Source organism: Embiotoca jacksoni, unplaced genomic scaffold (assembly GCF_022577435.1).
Source record: "Embiotoca jacksoni isolate LCO1_2020_lvr unplaced genomic scaffold, fEmbJac1.0.p SCAF_7, whole genome shotgun sequence".
In the NCBI taxonomy this organism is placed as follows: Eukaryota; Metazoa; Chordata; class Actinopteri; family Embiotocidae; genus Embiotoca; species Embiotoca jacksoni.
The window spans coordinates 5,393,388-5,411,360 of record NW_027185425.1 but is presented as its reverse complement, the minus strand read 5'-3'; the positions used below and the strand labels follow the sequence as shown (position 1 = coordinate 5,411,360).

Below are 17,973 nucleotides of genomic sequence, written 5' to 3'. Positions count from 1 at the left end.
CAACCTGCAAAATAACAAAAGCAGTGCCTTTTATTGTGCTTTACATCTTTTACTATTCCCAATGCCAGATCTGCTTCCCTATCTGGAGCTAATGTAATCATATTGGAATAGTTCTAAAGAATATGTTAAGATAGATTAGAAAATATAATATGAAATCTGCTAAATGTGACATTTAATTACTGATAAATACCATTACTGTAAACTTATATTTAACTCGACTCAATTCAAGCGGCAGAGGCTGAACATTAAAACACAGTGAACGTTGTGTTGGGGCTCATCGAGACACCCCGTACACGCCGGAGTTGTAATGATATACAAGTAAACACACAGTGCATGCAGAGAAACCTGCGGAGCTCGCGCTCTCGGACAGCCCTCTGATTGGTCCCCTGCGGTCCGGGAGGCGGGGCTCGAGGCTGTGGGCGTTTCACAAAACCAGCCTCCACGCAGCTGAAGCTTTCATTCACTACGGATTTGTCTAGTTCTCTTGGTCTCCACACATTCCTCTACGAACCTACACGTTTCCGTCGTCCAGGTCCACTGCGTGTGTAAAGTGTTTATTTGAGCTTGAAGTCTCCAGGTGCGCGGACAAGGTCTTTTCGGTAAACTTTTTTTTTTTTTTTTTTTTTTTTTTTTGCACAACTTACCTGAGTTGCACGCTTCCACTCCTCTCCACCATGGATTTGGTTTGGATTGTGGGCTTCGTTGGGAGCGTCTGCGCCTGGTCTGCTTCAGCGGAGCGGCACAGCGTCTACTGGAACAGCACGAACCCAAAGTAAATATCTGTTTTCATTTGTGTTTTCCCGTGTGAAATTAGCGCACGTGCGCCCATCCGTGCAGTACCTTGTTTCTTTAATGAAAGCACAATCCTGATTGTGCTAGGCATGAAATATAGATTAAGTTTTAACCCACATGGCTAAAATCAGTGTGATCTGTATTCAGACGCATATGGTTCGAGTTGCAACTCGTGCATATTCAGCTTGTTGTGATGAATCTGTGATGGAAGCAACTGGCTCCTGTTGTCATGATAATATAAAACAGTTTGGAGTCGCTCTCCCCCCCCCCCCTTCACTCCCTTTGCCCGGACCTGTTATTATTTTTGCTGGGTACCTGTAACTCTTTGTCTAACCTGTTCAGATTTAATCTGTTTCTCAATCTGTGTGCTGCAGGATTAGTTACATCAGGTCATGCCACCTTTTCATCCAACAGCTCGTATTTTAGAGACAGGATGGCAGCTTTAAATGTAAATACAGGGTTTTTGTGGACAGAGAACAGAAGATATTGTGGAGATAGAAAAAAAAAATCCGTGGTGCTTGATTTTTTTCATTTGAGGACACTTGCTCTATCAATATATCTTAAGTATGTCAGCATTTGGATCTTTTCTGCGTTCATTTATTTGTGTTTGCAACAAGATGTCGGTGAACTTTTCTCCCTTTATTCATGAGCTGAAATCCTTTAGGGGAGGGCTTGATTTTTTTTTTCCCCTGGCAAGGGACTTTGTTGATTTTACAGGCTTGACTCACAGCAGAACGTGTTGAAATATCTGTTGCAATATCCTCCCCTTCTGACAGAGAGCCCTAACCTCTGCGCGGAGTGGGAGGTTGCTGTCTCTCCTAAATCAAGAGATATCGCATGGGGTTTTACGTGGCTGTCGGGGAGACGTAGGGGTGTTCATATTTCAGGTGGTAAGACGAGTAATAATGGTGTATGACAGAGACAGAGGAGGTAACTTGAGGCTTGCCCAGTAGGTCACACTGTGGGAGAGAGATGGATTGCTCGGGGAGGAGAAATTGGAGCTCAAATTGTTGGGGTTAGGGGCCACTCGGAACAAGTGGGGGTCAATTAGAATTATGGTTGATGATGGCTCGGGGTACGAGGAGGGTTAGGTTTGCACACCACAAACAAACTTCGACATGCACCCGCACATATAAACACACCCACCGACGCACACGGAGGGGCATGCACAAACAGAGACTCCCTGCAGACAATCACTCAGTCACAAACCCAGGGCTCTCAATCACACCTACAAACGCCATGTAAATCAGTCAGCGTTGGGCTCACGGTCTCGCCGCTGTGCAAACACGTATATTCAAAAATGCTCTCCCACATTTAACCACTTTTTCCCTCCTTATCTCCCCTGTGGTCAAAACTGTAGCATTTGCAGGTCTCGGGAAGTCCACAATTACGGTGACGAAGCCTTTCATTGAAAATCAGAATGAAATCAAGAGTCCCGGATGGAAAGGTGTTTTGTTGTGTCCCTGTAGTGGGACTACAGTGATCATTCCTGTACATATACTCGTAATCCGTCCTTTTGCACTTGCTATTTTTTTCCCCCAGATGACTGTGCTAAATCTCTCCCTTCAGCTACTCTTAATCCTGTATTCACAGAAAAAGCACAGAGTTTCTGAGATGTTTTCATTTGGTACTCTTCATCATTTCCAGCAATCCCCCTCTCCCCTTTGACCCGTTACTTGATACAGTGTGTTGACATCCATCTTTGTCATGTGTTTTTCCTTGTTTTTTTGGGGGGGGGGGAGGGTTTTCATTTTCCTGTCTGGGTTAATTGTTCCCTCGCATTGGTTCAGAAAGCTGTCGTTAATCAAATTGATCTCAGATTGATCACTTCGGTCCGTATGGTACAGGCTCATTTCCTTTTCTCAGTGTGTTTGTCGAGGGATTTAGCAACACACTCTCATACATATACATGCACAGTTTCTCCACTCAACACTAATTTCAACGTGTCTGTGAGTACGCCTTGGGCCCTGCTGACTTCCAAGGTCGAGCCTGCCTGTTCTTTAATGACTACTTTGTTTCAGCACGAGTGAACTCTATCCCCGCACAGTGTGTGTTTGCAATTCAGCCCTTTCTAACCTTTTAGTATACCTCTAACCCTTTGTTTCTGATTAGCAACAGCTTAATCAGCAGTGAGGTTTGATTCCCAGAAAGAGAGTCACCAGTGATCCCATTCAGTTTGGATCCTGGCAGGCCTGTGTGAGTACATGTTTTGCACCAAGGGAGTGTCTTGCGTGAAAGCTTACTCGCATGTGCAGCATCACCAGATTCAAGTGACTCACACACTGGCGTACACATTGACCCAGTCCTCCATCCGCACGCGCACACGCACGCACGCACACACACACACACATATACATGTGCCACACTATTGTGACTGATGTTAACATTGTCCCAGGAGCCCTCTGGACTCTACAACTCAATAATCCACTCTTTCACTGCTACTTTCTCCATTTCTCTTTCTAGACCACCACCTCCACTCATCCCTCCACCCCCCCCCCCCCCCCACCCACCTCCACCCCCACTCCCTCCTCCCCTCTCCTCTGCTTTGTACCTGTCTCTCCCTCTCTCCAGCACCTCCCTCCCCCTCTTCTTGGCCAGGTTCCTTTTTCAGCTTGGTTCTGTGGTCTCCAGTTCTGTGACTGTTAACTCTTTCATGGCTCACTCGCACATATGTTTGATCCACTTGCTTCTTTACATCCCATTTTCTATTGTAATATCACATTTCAGAGATTAATCTGTTCTAATTCTGCAGTATCTGTTTTTATATGCCTTTCTAAATCGTTCTTTGATTTTAAGAAAAAGCCACAAAATGTTTCCGGTTTGTTTTTAGCTCACCATTGCTGGCTCACTGATTTAATTCATTTAATTGAATATGCTTTTTGTGCAGTGTTGGCTCAAATGATAGTTATTTCAGGTATGTTTTGCCCACATGGTGGATTTTCTTGGTATTTATCCAGTAATGTGGCTGTTTTGTGATGCTTCCCATACAAATTGGGGAATGGTTTTCACGGTGGGCCACAGAAAGAGAATAGTAACTGGTGTGACTGATCGAGGGTCAGAGTTCGCTGTGTGATGAAGTGGCACGGCCTCTATCAATCTGTCAGTCATTCTGTCACGGCGGTGGTCCCTGAATACTGGCTGCCACTCAGGCCGGCCCCTCTTCACACAGCCGTGGCTCTGCCTCTGGGAAACTCTCATTCTTTGCCCTCCTGTCTTTTCGGTCCCCTTCGCTCCTTCACCAGTTTTTTTTTATCTCAACTTTACAAGCTGTCCCTTTTCAGTCTATTATTTCCTCGCCTCCAACTCTGGTTCTCAGAGAAGGGGGAAAGGAGGGAAGCATGCTAAGAGGTGTGGAATTTTTTTATCGTTCTTGGCACCCATGGCGAGTCGTCACAAGGCACTTTGCCCTTTCCTTCACGCTTTTTCCCCCTTCACTCTCTTCTTTTAAAGCTTCCTTCTTCTACTTCCCTTTTGAAAAGCCACTAGTCTTCCCAGCAAAACTGTTTTTTTTACTCTTCCTGTTCTTTTCACTTTCATGTGTGTGTGTGTGTGTGTGTGTGTGTGTGTGTGTGTGTGCGCGCGCGTGCGCGTGCGTACCCTCTTGAAAGTCTTGCTACAGCAGTCTGAGAACTCAGGTCATTAAAGGAGAAAAATTTAAGAAAATGTAGTGTACGTGTCGGACGAGGTAAAAGTGCCTGTTTGCCATCCATGCTTGTGCGTGCGTCTGTGCATGTTTGTGAGATGAAAGATAAGATTGGGTCATCACTTCAGCGGGCGTGATTAGGTGGGTGCAGTAGATAAGGGATTTCTGCAGTTTCCAAGTAATCTGAACCCGAGCTACTTTCCTCGAAAAACATGCAGGTTTCCCACTTCACTTCCTAATCCAGCCTTGTCTCTAAACCCCAGCGCATACCCCTCTCCCCCCCCGTCTTTGGTAGGTAGTCCATCCCCATCTTTCTCTGGAATCGTCGTCTTCCCCTCCCTATCCTGGTTTTGTAATCTGTCTGATGAATTCAATCAAAGGAAAATACACTGAGATTGTCAACCGTAAATTACAACTAGTAATTGGCTCGTAGAGGGTCAATGATCACTGACATGTGTTGACGTCACTTATCTTTACAGTCTGTAATCATAAGACTTTATGTTGTTGACAATATTGATGACGTTGTTCAACATTTGCTTGTATTTATTGACTGTGCTAGATGGTGAATCAGGCCAAAGGTTTTAACTTCCCGCAGGTGTGCTGTCGGCTTTACCAAAGTCTGCAAACTGTCTGCTGCGTGTCTCCTGTGAAGTGCTGCACTTCCTGGTTACGTCTTTTCCCGGGAAAACTGCGTATCCTGTCTGCACAATAAACAATACGTTTCTCACACACCAACACACCCGAGACTGTAGAAGTCTGGATGCAGGAGTTGATTGACTTTCCCAGGCTAGTGTGAGGAACAAATCCAAGGTGAAAGAAAGTAGTGATTAACAGTGATTAATTATTTTACGAGGGGTGTGTTCGACTTTTGAGCCTTGAGGAGGATTCGGGATCCGCCCAACAGGTCGGCCCTGCTGTCAAATCTCTGTACGTCTCTATTTGGGATTCTCCTCTGATCCGTGTCACCCCGGTCAACCCCGCCAGTGTTTCTCTACCCCCTGCCCGTCCTTGTGCCTCTTCCTTATCTACACACCAGACTTCCCCTTGCTCCTTCCCACTGTGCTCCTCCACTTACAAGTGTTCAGTCCCACACAAAAATTACAGAGGAGGAAAAGCTTTGTTAGTTCACAGATTTACGATTATAGTCAAATTACGAGTGGAGTTTTGCACTTTTTTTTTTTATTATTATTATTATGCTGTGTGTGCGCGTGTTCTCTGGACTTGTTTGTCGTGTCTTGGTGACATTCAGTGCCCCAACAGTGCATATGGGTCGGCATGAGGAAGAATTAGTCTGATATTATCTGTGAAATGATCCATTGTGTTTGTTGTGTTGTGTAAATATGGACTATTGTGAAACTTTTGTTTCTCTCTTGCCTTTTTTTGTCCTGTTTGTCAAAAGTCTATGTAGTGTGTAAACATGCCCCCCACAGCAAACACTGCTGCCCTTGCAGGTCAGTTGTGTTATTTCCAATACTTCTAGATATCTGTGAGCAAGAGCTGCTTTTCCATCTAAAGGATATTTTTTTCAACAAGTGTGTCCTGTACTCACATTGTTCATTCATTAAGCTGCAAGCTCCGATTGTGTTTGCAGAAAAGAAAAAACACTAAGTATGAAAGTTTTATCTCGTAGAAAGCAATCCACCACAATCGAATTCCTTGTACAGATATTTGGCTCCTGAGAAATGCAACGTCAGTGGCGACCTTTCTGCTCTGGCCCTTATAAGATACAAATGGGTCAGGGGACAGCGTGAGACAGTTGGAAAGAGCATATGTATTCATCTAAGCCTCCTTAGTGCAGTGCATTGGAGTCAGCCAATTATTTCTCCGCTGGACTTCAAGTTTTATCACTTTGCTGGGTGGCTAAAGGAGCCCGTCTGGTCTACTGGAGCCAAGAACGCTGGCAGAATGACCAATGATCCGGACAGACGAAGGTTGAATGACAGAGGGGAGAAAGCTGATTGAGATGGATGGCAAAAAGTCACACGGTGCAAAGAATGAAGGTTGGAATATTATGTTAACAGGGAGGAGCCCAAAGCCCAAAAAGCTGGACCATATTTGTTTCTATGACGACCCCATCTCATTGTGCTCTGCTCGGCAAACGGTGGGTCAGAGAACCGCATATTTGGAATACCAACAGGACAGGTTGTGATTGGTTCACCAAGTCTGGCTGGTGTGTGTGTGTGGGGGGGGCAGCAGAGCTGACATGAGGATCTGGTTTGCTTATTGAGTGATGAAAGATGGACAGAGAGTGGGAAGGGACGGCTGATGTTGATGGATGAACAGATAGACGGATGAAACAAGAGGAATTTGAACAATAACATTAAACAGTTCAGTTTAACTAAGCTCAGGAGACTCTGAAAGGCCTCACCTTTCTCTGATGTGCCCCCTACTTCATGGAGTCACGCGGCTTTCACACATTTATCTTGAAAGAAAGCTGCTCCCTTGTGTCCTTGAGTCTTTCATTATTCTGTTAACACCTCTCACTTCCCATTTTGCAACCATGGACACCGCACACACATATACATGGACAGTGTGTCTCTTTTGAACTCCAAAACGCCAGTGTAAAGGAGTAATACCCCTTCTCTATGTGAGAACAATAGAAATGGGGGGGGGGGGGGCTCCACCCTGCCTGTCTCACCCCTCACTCTGTCCCCAGCCCGCAGCCCCTGCTCTGGGACTCGCTGTCCACTCTAAGCCCCTGTGTTAAGCAGGGTCTGATGCTGATGAATGGACCCCAGCTCAGCCTCTGCTCCACCCAATAATCCAGGCTTGGACGAGCCGATTAGGTGGTCCCCGCATTCCGGTTCACTCGTCCGTGGCGTAGGCCGGTCAACTTTTGGGGCACATTAGTGGCATGTGTACAAGCCGGGAGGAAAACAATCTTGTTTGTGTGGTTTGGGTGACTGTATAGGCAGAGGTTTAACAAACAAGAGATGCTGTTTTTTGGGGTTTTTTTTTTACTGGTGCAGTGGTCAGACTGTCCTACGATGACCTCCACAGACCTGAGAATAGATCTCAATCAATCTTTAAACAGAGCGATTCCCGACACGGCGTCCGTCTATAGAATTGCAGTGCATAAGGCCTCTTCTTGATGACTGTCCACGTATAAAATTCTCTGGTGCTGACTTGGCGATTGTCCGACCTTTGAGCCACATCGCGGCCTCTTCGCCTCAGAGGTCCGGCATTCCACAGGGTGATAGAGTGAAGAGATGAGAGGTTGATGGATGGATGAAAGGAGGGGATCGAGGTAGAGAAGAAAGCAAAACGCAGGGCAGGGAGATTAAAGAAGAGAGATTAGACTCCTGCTCCTGAAAAGACTCCAATAAATCAGGAATTCCTTTTTAGGAGAGGAGGACGAAGGCCGGCAACAGTTTGGAGTCTATTTTTCACCAGATTGTGTGCTCACGCTCACACATTTGACTACTTGACATTCCCTCACTTTTTTTTAATTGCTGCTCATTATTGGCATTCATTATCCACCTTATCATAACCGAAACACACTCCCAGATTCCTCTAGAGAGGCATCACACACACACAAAAAACACCCACACAAAAAACACAAAAACACACACACACACACACACACACACACACACACACACACACACACACACACACACACACACACTCAACTACTCGGATGTAAACAATCACACGGTTAAATGTATCAGGCGGAGATAGACACAGGTATACAGAGTCCTGGCTGCATGTTTGCCATAGCTTCACAAATCATCCTTAAGTAAAGAATACAACAGCTCCTCCACGCTGTGACGTTCACCGAAGCTTCAAGCGTCAATGTCAGTGTGAGAAAGCATTCTGGGCCAAACAATGGGAATAAATCAAGACAGCCTATTGACACAAAGAGGGAAACAGTCTGCACGAGGCAAATAACAAGGGAAGACGGAGAGAAAGACGATTTTGTCTGCTAAAGAGAAGGTGGCATGATATGACTCTGTTGGCGTCATTTTTTTCCACGCACAGGCTTGAAGCTCTCTTTGAACTGCATTACTCCAGTCAGTTAATTAAGCTGATGATGTGGAACGTTTCAATGCCGAGGCGTTAGAGGGGAACAAAAGGCAGCAGGATAATTAAAACTATTTGCCATTAATAAAAGGCGCTAGCCAGCCTCCCCTGGTGCGTATTCAGCAACTGTTCCCTCTGCTAAGTGAGGCACTCCATCAGTGCGGGCGCGTCGTGAATAGAGACACTGTATGAAACAGTGGCATTGATAAAGCAACTGTAGCACTCACATGGAAACACTGAGAGAAACTTCAAAAGCCATTCCCAACTCAAGCCCTTTGACCCTCCCCCCCCTCTCGCCCACGCCTATTCATGTCCTCTGTCCCCCCCCACCCCCCACCCTACCCTCCCCCCACCCTCTCCAGACTCTCAGCCTAAAGGGGCTGGGAAGTGCAGAGCAGGAGGGCATAATTACCCCCCTCCAGGGCAACTTTTAATACCCTTTTTTGTGTTTTAATTGCACCCCGCTTCGACCCCCTTTTGATGAACACATTGGGACCATACCACAACCACTGTGTAATCAGGGCTCGGGGTGAGAGAGAGGGATCGGGTGAAGGGAGTTTGTTTGTATGTCTGTTTTTCGGAGTTTGCAGGGGGATGATAACTCTGTCAGGCAAAAGCAGACAACAGTGTTTGTTCAATAGTGTTATCGATTCGACTGGAATTGAAAGTGGCAGGGGGAAAAAAACACTTTAGCGCCAATCTGGTAAACAGAGCGTGGCAGGCAAACTGCAGATAAGCACTAAGCTGTGTGGACCATGGCAAAATGATAATTATTGCTTCCCCCCCCCCCCCCCCCCCCCCTCCTCTGAAAGTTGGCTGCTGCACACTATTATCAGCACAGTTAGATGGAAGTTTCATCAGTGTACTAAAAAGATGCTTGTTTTCTAATGGGCCTGTGGAGCCGTTGTAATGGTGTAGCTGGCTTATCTGGTCATCAGTATTGAGGGAATGCAGTCAGGCGGAGAGAACTAAAGGGACACGGGGGAAGGGAGCCAAAGGGGGAGCCAGGAGTCAGGGCCCGGAGTTCCCAGCCACAGCGTCTGTCCTTTTAGCAGGGGGGTACCAGGGAGACCCTTGGCAACAAACAACAACACCAGCTAACGAGTGACTGGAGCCTGCGCGCTTTGATCGTTCGTCACACATATGGACCTTGTCACACAAACTCAAACTCCCCAAATGCTACTTGTTATATTTATGGGGGTTTATGAGAAATGCCAGAATTCGCAAAGAAATCTCTACATTATAGGAAAGAAATGTCTCTCGTGGTTGAGTTTTTTTTATTTCATGCTAAGGGTGTCAGTTTAACACCCGCCAGGCTTTTAAGAACTCCTAACTCCTTGAGATCTGTAGATCTGATTAAATAGCTGTGAGCAGGCTGCCTGGTTTTTTTTTTTTTTTTGTTTTTGTTTTTTTGGGGGGGGGGGGGGTGTTTAAAGCCGTGCATATATTCATTGCAAAAGCAACAAAACCCTATATTACACACACATTCTCCACGTGTGTTGTGAAAATATTTAAGTATGTCAAATTTCATCCACTCTCGGGGAACCCCTGAAGATCCAGAACAGTAGGAGACAGTAAACTGATAGGCATCGCTTGGGAGCTCAGTACCCGGGGAGGAGGTGTGTGTCTGTGTGGTGGGGGAGGGGGGGATTCAGTGGGTGTAAATAGTAGGTAGCTACAGCTTTAGGTTGTTGATAGATGGGAATTACTGGGGTGTGTGTGCGAGTTTGTGTGTGTTACCAGCGGTCAGCTACCGCTCCAGGGCCAGTGATAGATGGCGATGGCTGAGAAGGGAGCATTTGCTGTGAGCTTCCCCGGGAGCTCTCACTCAGTGAGGGCGAAAGGGGAAAAAGCTGAAATACCTTTTAGTGACAATTCTCCAGGGATAAACTCATAATATGTCTGGAAAATCAAGCCAGGAGGGAGAAGGAAATCATAGACAGTGGAGATAAGACCAATTTAAGCTTCCTCGGAGCGTGCTAAATTGTTATTTAAGTCAGGTAAATTTTCTGTAATAATCACATTGTTTATGTGCGGACACGTGAAGCGGGCTCTATCTGGGCCGAGAGGAGAGGGAGGAAGTTTAGTTTACTCGAAGAGTATCGTAAAGAGGGCGGAGGAGTGAAGGGAGGGATGGAGGGAGGCAGACAGTCTGACTGTGTCTCTCGGTGTTTGTAATGAGAGGGAGTGTGGTGGAAGACAGTTACAGACTGTTACCAGACGCATGTTGTATATGAGTCTGTCTATCTGACCCTAATGAGTGGGTTCAAATATATACGACCTTTATTTTTAGCCTCCTCCCTATTTCTAGTAAACTCAGGTGTGTTTCTGCTTCTGTTGAGGTGAATTTGTTACCGTGTGTGTGTGTGCGTGTGCGTGTGTGTGGGGGGGGGCACTGCAGATGTCGATACTCATCTCCTGTCTTGATGGGCTAACTGACTGCTAATGTTTCTCTGTAAACATCATTCAGCTCCTGAGGGACACGGGATCAATGTGCACTCGGTGTTAACTCTCAACACAACGGCAGTCAGCAGCAGCAGCTACGCTGGCCTCACGTTCATCCATATTTATGTTCTCTGCAGATCATTCCTTCCCTCATTGCGTTTTCCCTCTTCATTCCACTCCAGCTCACACGTATATCTTCTCACACAAACATTCTCTCGTTCCCCTGCTCTCCGTCTCTCATTCCCAGGCCGCTCCGTCTTTCCTCTTGATTTCCCTGTTGTACACCGGCGTCTATCCGATCAATATATAATCACGGGTTTTGAGGCTTATATTTGTTACTGCTCCAACGCCATGACCACGGTTATCAGTCTCCCGCCACCTGCGTAACCTTTCCTCCTCTGCCTCTTCCCCTGCAGGTTTTTATGGGACAACTACGCCGTGGAAGTGAAGCTCAACGACTACCTGGACATCGTCTGCCCCCACTACCCTCAGGGCGAGGTTCCGCTGCTGGATGCCGAGCGGTACGTCCTCTACATGGTGGAGCGCGAGGACTACGAAACCTGCAAGCCCGAGTCCTACGACCAGATGCGCTGGGAGTGCGGCCATCCGTTTGCTCCTCACGCTCCCGAGAAGTTCTCTGAAAAGTTCCAGCGTTTCACTCCGTTCACTCTGGGAAAAGAGTTTCGCCAAGGAGAAAGCTACTATTATATCTGTAAGTATAGCTTTCTTGCTGATTTGTCACTGCGTTTGCCAGTCTGTCTTGTTTTCCAATAATACGAGAAGTCTACTGCAACACTGAACTGGCTTTGAGCTGAATACTAACGTGTAAGAATTACAGTGCTAACATGCTGACTTTTGGAAGTTAGTTAATCTTGGCATGTTACCACAAAACATAGACATCCTAGATTGATGTATGTCTGTACAAAATTTTATGGCAATCCATCCAATAATTATTGAGACATACAGCTGCGAATCGCAAGTTAACCTCATGGTTTCCCTTGAGGAAAATGTCATCAAGAGGATCACTGAAATCATTACAATTCATCATCTGAGAATGATAAATGTCTGTACAAAATTACATGAACTTGTTTCTAATAATTGTTAAGATATTTCAGTCTGGCTGACAATCTTTCCTTCCTTAGAAAGTGTGCTGGGGGCAGTTTTTATATGTTTGCGTACCAGATTGTGATATGCCAGGGCTCGGTGTCCAGCTCTTTGAAACTTAACATTCACATAAAGCTGGGCTGTCGGCTCAGTTTGCCGAGTTTATGTAACACCATCCCTGCTAGAATGTGACCAAAAAGCGCAAGCAATGTTGTCACCCTGACCATGGTTGTAATTAGATAAACGGCAGGACAAGACACACTTTGCCTGCTCACAGATGGCTTCCTGAGGCTTTGTCCCCGTGTCTTTCTGCTGCCAAGTGTGTGTGTGTGGGTGGGTGGGTGTGTGTGTGTGCGTGCGTGCGTGCGTGCGTATGCGCGCATGCATGAAGGTGGATTAAGGGGCCAGTGGAGGATAAGTGTATTAGTTAGGATGTTGACGCCTGTGTTGTTTCTTCCTTCTTCCCTGCAGCCAAACCTTTGCACCACCACGGCCAAGAGTGCCTCAGGCTCAGGGTGGACGTCATTGCTGCTGATGGTGAGCTTAACCTCCTTTCTGGCTATAACACAATTCCCTCTAACAGTCATGTTAGGCTATGGCAAGACCCAAGCTGACTATCTGATGTCATTTTTGTTTATTTGTTTATTTATTTATTTTTCCAGGCTCCCAAGAGGCCAGAGTGGCTAAAGGCACCGCAGGTGGGGCCGGAGTTGGAGCCGAGGGAGGAGTTCACAACCCGTCCAACAGACTGCCTGCAGGTATGTTGACCAACCCGGCGTCCTCTCTAATTATCCCTGACCTTAAAACAATTCGGGTACATTCAGGTCTTCGTCGGGGTGTAAATTGTTGGTACTAATGTGTCTTCTTTGTCTCTTTATCTTCAAGCAGACGACCCAGTGGTAATCCTGCCAGATGTCCAGAAGAGCGTACGGACAAACTCTGCAGTGGCAGCGACAGCCCTCTCAATGCTCTCATTGCTAGTCCCGTTTTCATTACTGCTTTTGTTGCACTGAGAGCGCATGAAAGGAGATCTGTTGGCAGACTTTTTTTTTTTTAAGGGACTACAATGAAGACAGTCCGTGGGGTTGGAAACCACCGACTTAAAAATCCACGCCCAGTGCTGGCCACAGGGAGAGACTTTTTGAAACATGTAAAGTACAGATGGACTCGCTTGCACAACATGTGCTGAGTATTGTTGAGCATTAGAGACAAGTATTTGTGCTTTCTTATTTTTCAAAAGATGACAGAATTTCTTCTTTTTTTTTTGAAAGACAAAGCTCTCCTTGATTTGTAGTGTTTGGGACTCTCCAAAAACAAAACAAAAACTCTTTGGAGGACATCCCTATGACAAAATATGAAGAAGATGAAGAGGAAGACTAAGTGGCTGAAGCACAATCAAGAGCAGAGACACCAATTTGACCAAGAACTACATAGATCTTTATTTAGATGGGATACATCAGCATTTAAAGGAAAAGTAATCTCAAACTTTTTGAGCCAAAGATCAGTCATCTCTCCAACTTGTACACTATTCCACCCTTGAGTATCGTGTACTATTTGTTGTATTGTTCTCGTAATGGTATTGAGTGGAATTGATGTGATTACTTTCTCTAAATGTAGCATTGACAGACACAGGAGCTGTTCTCATGACTACCATTCCTTCACAGACCATGTGCGTATATACTGTAGCACTAAAACTGCACAGTACAGACACACTGGCACACACACACACACACACACACACACACACACACACACACACACACACACACACACACACACACACACACACACACGGTCATCAGACGCTCTGTAACACATGAAAACACATTGGATCATGTTACGTGTACATTCTGTGAAGATAATTTATAACATTTGCAGCTGAGAAGTTTTACTGTATATACCATGTGCTCTCACAATGAAATGTTTACTGTTGTCAGCGGGGAAGGCTTTTCCCTCTCTCCTGGTGGAGGTAGTACTTGTGTGAAAGGGAATACGTGTGTGCTGAATAGAGACTAGGAGACTATACGCGTGAGCTGTGGAGCGTTTGATTGAAAGAGTGTTGAGACAACATGTTTTTCTGCCAAACACTGAGATGTTGTGTGAACCGCAGAGATGCAGGACTTCTCTGTTTGTTGGATCTTGCCCCTGTATTGGTCAAACTGTCTGACACGGAGAGCTGGTATCGAATCTTTCTGAGTGCAGGACTCAACCCTGTTTATCACAGTGCTTTCTTGTCATGTTTTCAAGCTCGGGTAGAAAAACAAGCTTGTTCTTCTAAACACAAAGGGAAGTGATTTACTTTTAGATCATTTTAAAAACATTTTGCAGTCACCAGTTCACAGCAGACGAGACACAGCATCAAACCGAGTTGCCAAGACATTCTTCACCCGACAGGCTGGCTTGATCAACAAAGCACAACAGTGTATGACTACCATTGAAGTCAGTCTTTTTTTTATCTGAATTCTTGTTACCTGTTTTTGTACATGTGTAAGTAAGAGAAGTGTATAATATGTACATATATAAATATATATAGATTATATAAAAGACTTGTTTGATAAATATGATAAATGTGAAACATTTTCATGTGAAATAAAAAAAGATATTTTTGGAAAACCAGAATGGCATTCTTGTGGTTATTTATAGCCATTTATGTAGCAATGGCGGTGTACGAGTTGGTCCATCTTTTTGACCTGACACTAAATATCTCAACAGCTATTAAGAGTATTAGCATAAAATTTTGTTAGCACAGAATTAGTGTTGTTGGATTGCCATTAAATCCCTATATTTATTTTATTTAGTGCCATCATCAGGTCAAAATGATAAACTATTCTATTCAGTTTATTTAGCACTAAATCACAACATCAGTCATCTTGGTAACGTTACATAGAAAGGTCCTTTGAACAGGAAAAAAGTATTTGTCCCAGTACCAAACCCTGTAGAAATCCATGACTAACTCTTATGTACATGGAAAAGTCATTGTTGACATTAGCAAATTGAAATCTTCATGATAAATATGGTTTAAGCCGAGTGCTGTTCCATAAATCCCAATGATATGTTCCAGTCATCAATATCTGCCATTCCCATCAGCCTCGTCTGCTCTTTGTCCTTGTTACCAATTAGGTCATGTTAGCGTGCTATCTCACCAAAATAAAATGTGGAAAACACTCAATAATTTACCTGCTAAACAATTTTAAGTCAATATTGTTATTGTAAAAATGATGCAATGCCAGCTTTAGCATTTATCTCAAAGCTGCTCTGTGCCAAACTACAGCCTCACAAAGGTGCCACTGTGGGCTTTTAGTGCAATATTGGAAAACACTGTAACAAATCAGAGAACGTTAGAGTGACATTTAGCTTTCTCCTTGGCTGAGCTCCTCTACCACAGTAAGTGGAGTAAAACGTTAGACCTTTTCAGACCACCTCTCAGGAGTGTAAGGAACAAATGGTTTGCCACACTCCAAATGTATTTCCTTGTACAAATGGGGCTTGCAGGATTCCACCACCGTGTAGAGCTCGTATTTCTCAGCCTCCTGCAACGGCACATCAGCATTAGTTAGACTCTTAATAAAAAATGGGGCAAATATTCATATATATCCTAAAAAAGAACCAACAATCTAATTTCCCAGCATCATCCGAAATGAAAAAGTACTTTTCCCTTGGTATTGAAGTGATTTCTGTGTTAAAAAGCTTTCAGGAAACCAAACCCATTTTTCCTTTTGATTACACCGGAAAGATCTCCAGAGAAGCCAATATCACAGATAATGGCTCACACACACTAATGTGACAGGAGGCAAATAGAATCAAGGCCAAGGTGGCCAGAGACGGGAAAAGCTACATAAAAGAGATAAAGGAAAAACGAGGTGCAGGCTATGTTTATTATTACCATTAGCATTGTCTTTTGGCAGGAAGATTAAATACACAGGTGTGATCCCTCTGCTATCTTTATTTTGACCTTATGGTGAGTTTTTACACCCACTCTTCAACCTAACCACACCTCCTTCTTTTCTTCAACCATGATCCCTTGCTTGTCTGCAAGCTGTATGTCAAACCATTGTTTTTATCTCTCCCTCTCTTGTCTCTCCCTTCCCAGGGGAGCTTTACGGCCGTGACAGTAAAAACAGCTGTAACATCAGAAACTGGTGCCACAGCATTACAACTCCCCAATGTTTTCAAAGAGATGGCCATAAATTAGGGCTGTCATGACAGGCCCCTTAGCCGCCCGACCCCTGCAAGAGGCTCCACTGAGTAGAGTCTCGTCAAGAGGAAACAATTCTTTTTATTTACTCACTCGTTCGGCATACCAGCTTGAGTAAATGTAAACAGCGAGTGTGAAACCTTTTAATGCTGCAGTAAATGTTAAGGGCAGTCGGGAGATAACCAGCGCAAACATGGAGCACAGAAAACAGGGACAATTCCTTCACAAGCTTCCGACAGGGCAAACCATGTCATTTTAAAGCCCAATTTCATAGATTAGAGGCCTTGCAGCCAGTAGCACGGTTTTTGAGTATTGAGATTATGATCAAAGGCAACACCCTGCTATAGAATATTGTACAGCATATATTAAATCTAGGCCTAAATTAGGCCTCTCCCATTACATTCCAGTCACAGTAATTGCATCCTTAAAGAAACAGTGAGCGTAAAGAGTCAAAAGATTTGTCAACAACACTTACTGTTGTTCTGTATATCCATAATCCTCAAAGACTTTTCTAACCATCTGGATGAAAATTTAAATCTGTCTGCAATGAATTTTCCCAAGTAGTGACTATACACTAACAGTAGGCTTCGGCACCTTTTAGCCACAACAGCAGCATGATTGGATGAATGGTATTGCCTGTCTATCCTAATGACTTCGGTAATACTTTTCATCAGTGCCACTAGAAGGTCCGATTTTTTTACATGCTCTGTGAAATAGATCAACATTTACAGAATGGATTGTACTTGCATTGATAATTCCCAAAGGACAAATTGTATCGCTAATCTACAGATTTTTACTCTCATGCCACCCTTCATTATTTGACTTTGTCCGGTACTTTGTTTTACAACAAACACCTGCAAAACTATGGGCATGAATGAACGGTGTTTAATGCTAATTAGAAAATGTTAGCGTACTAACACAGTTACCTCATATGTGTAAGTACAGCCCAGAGATGAACTAGTAAGGCTGCCAAACTCATTTAAAAAAAAGAAAAATCACAAAGAATGAATATTTCTGAAAGATTCTAGGCTGTGTGACTTGTATGTAATGGAAACACACGAGAGGGACAAACTGCAGCGATTAAATCAAATATTTCTCAGCAAGCAGAAAAATGGCCTTGATTTGTCAATTTATCATTTGTCAGGGTTTAACAGTGAAAGCTGAGCCAACAGCGTGTGACACCGAAACCTGGGACGAAGCCATGAAAGCTACGATTCCGAGTTGGTTTGGCACAGCCAGCTGGTCTATCTCTGCATCTCTGGGCTGAGTCAAGCCTCCTATCAGCAGGACACATGATGACCGGTCCCTGTCTGCCTGCTAGCGTATGTTACGACTCAGAAGAGCCAGGAGTATCTGCCTTACAGGGCCATTGGGAGGTTACCTAATGTTATTGGAGCTATTTGTAGCATTTATAAGCTTCCATGCCGCCCGAAAATAAGAACCCAGTGTCCTGTAAGTATCAAAGCAGCTGTTCATGTGCGGCGAAAGAACAATAGGCTGACCCAGGATTGACTTTTGAGCCCCGTTCACATCATTTTTATGCAGTAATGATGCACTGCATGTTCGGATTAAATGTCAATTTAATGTAGCAGCATGCTCGGAAGTGCCTTTATTCTCCCCTCTGCCTTCATGCCCGTTAAAGCTGTAGATGACACAGCAGGGTTTAGATAAAGATGATGGGAAGGAAACACCTTAGTTGTGCAGAATAAGCCGGAGCACAGTTTGGTCCCCTGCCATCGGTGGCGGTCGGGGTGTGGTCTCCTCTTCCCGA

General features: G+C 44.7%; 1 protein-coding gene across 2 annotated transcripts; it reads left to right on the top strand.

Annotated features, from left to right (window-relative positions):
- Positions 1-474: 474 nt before the first annotated feature.
- efna1a (ephrin-A1a) lies at positions 475-14,626 on the top strand. 2 transcript variants are annotated; one of them, XM_069176712.1, is made up of 5 exons: positions 475-772; positions 11,320-11,615; positions 12,479-12,544; positions 12,670-12,765; positions 12,896-14,626. In XM_069176712.1, the coding sequence occupies exons 1-5, from the start codon at positions 675-677 to the stop codon at positions 13,018-13,020; spliced, it is 681 nt and encodes a 226-aa protein (XP_069032813.1). In that variant the 5' UTR covers positions 475-674; the 3' UTR covers positions 13,021-14,626. The 2 variants fall into 2 exon arrangements, with proteins under 2 accessions (XP_069032813.1, XP_069032812.1); XM_069176711.1 differs by having other exon boundaries at positions 12,893-14,626.
- Positions 14,627-17,973: the final 3,347 nt, after the last annotated feature.

Bases quoted from the DNA above. Each gene is read 5' to 3' on its own strand.
- efna1a (XM_069176711.1), top strand. From the start codon at position 675: ATGGATTTGGTTTGGATTGTGGGCTTCGTTGGGAGCGTCTGCGCCTGG. The intron at 11,616-12,478 runs GTAAGTATAGCT...TCTTCCCTGCAG, and splicing joins AGAAAGCTACTATTATATCT to CCAAACCTTTGCACCACCAC. The intron at 12,766-12,892 runs GTATGTTGACCA...TTTATCTTCAAG, and splicing joins GTCCAACAGACTGCCTGCAG to CAGACGACCCAGTGGTAATC.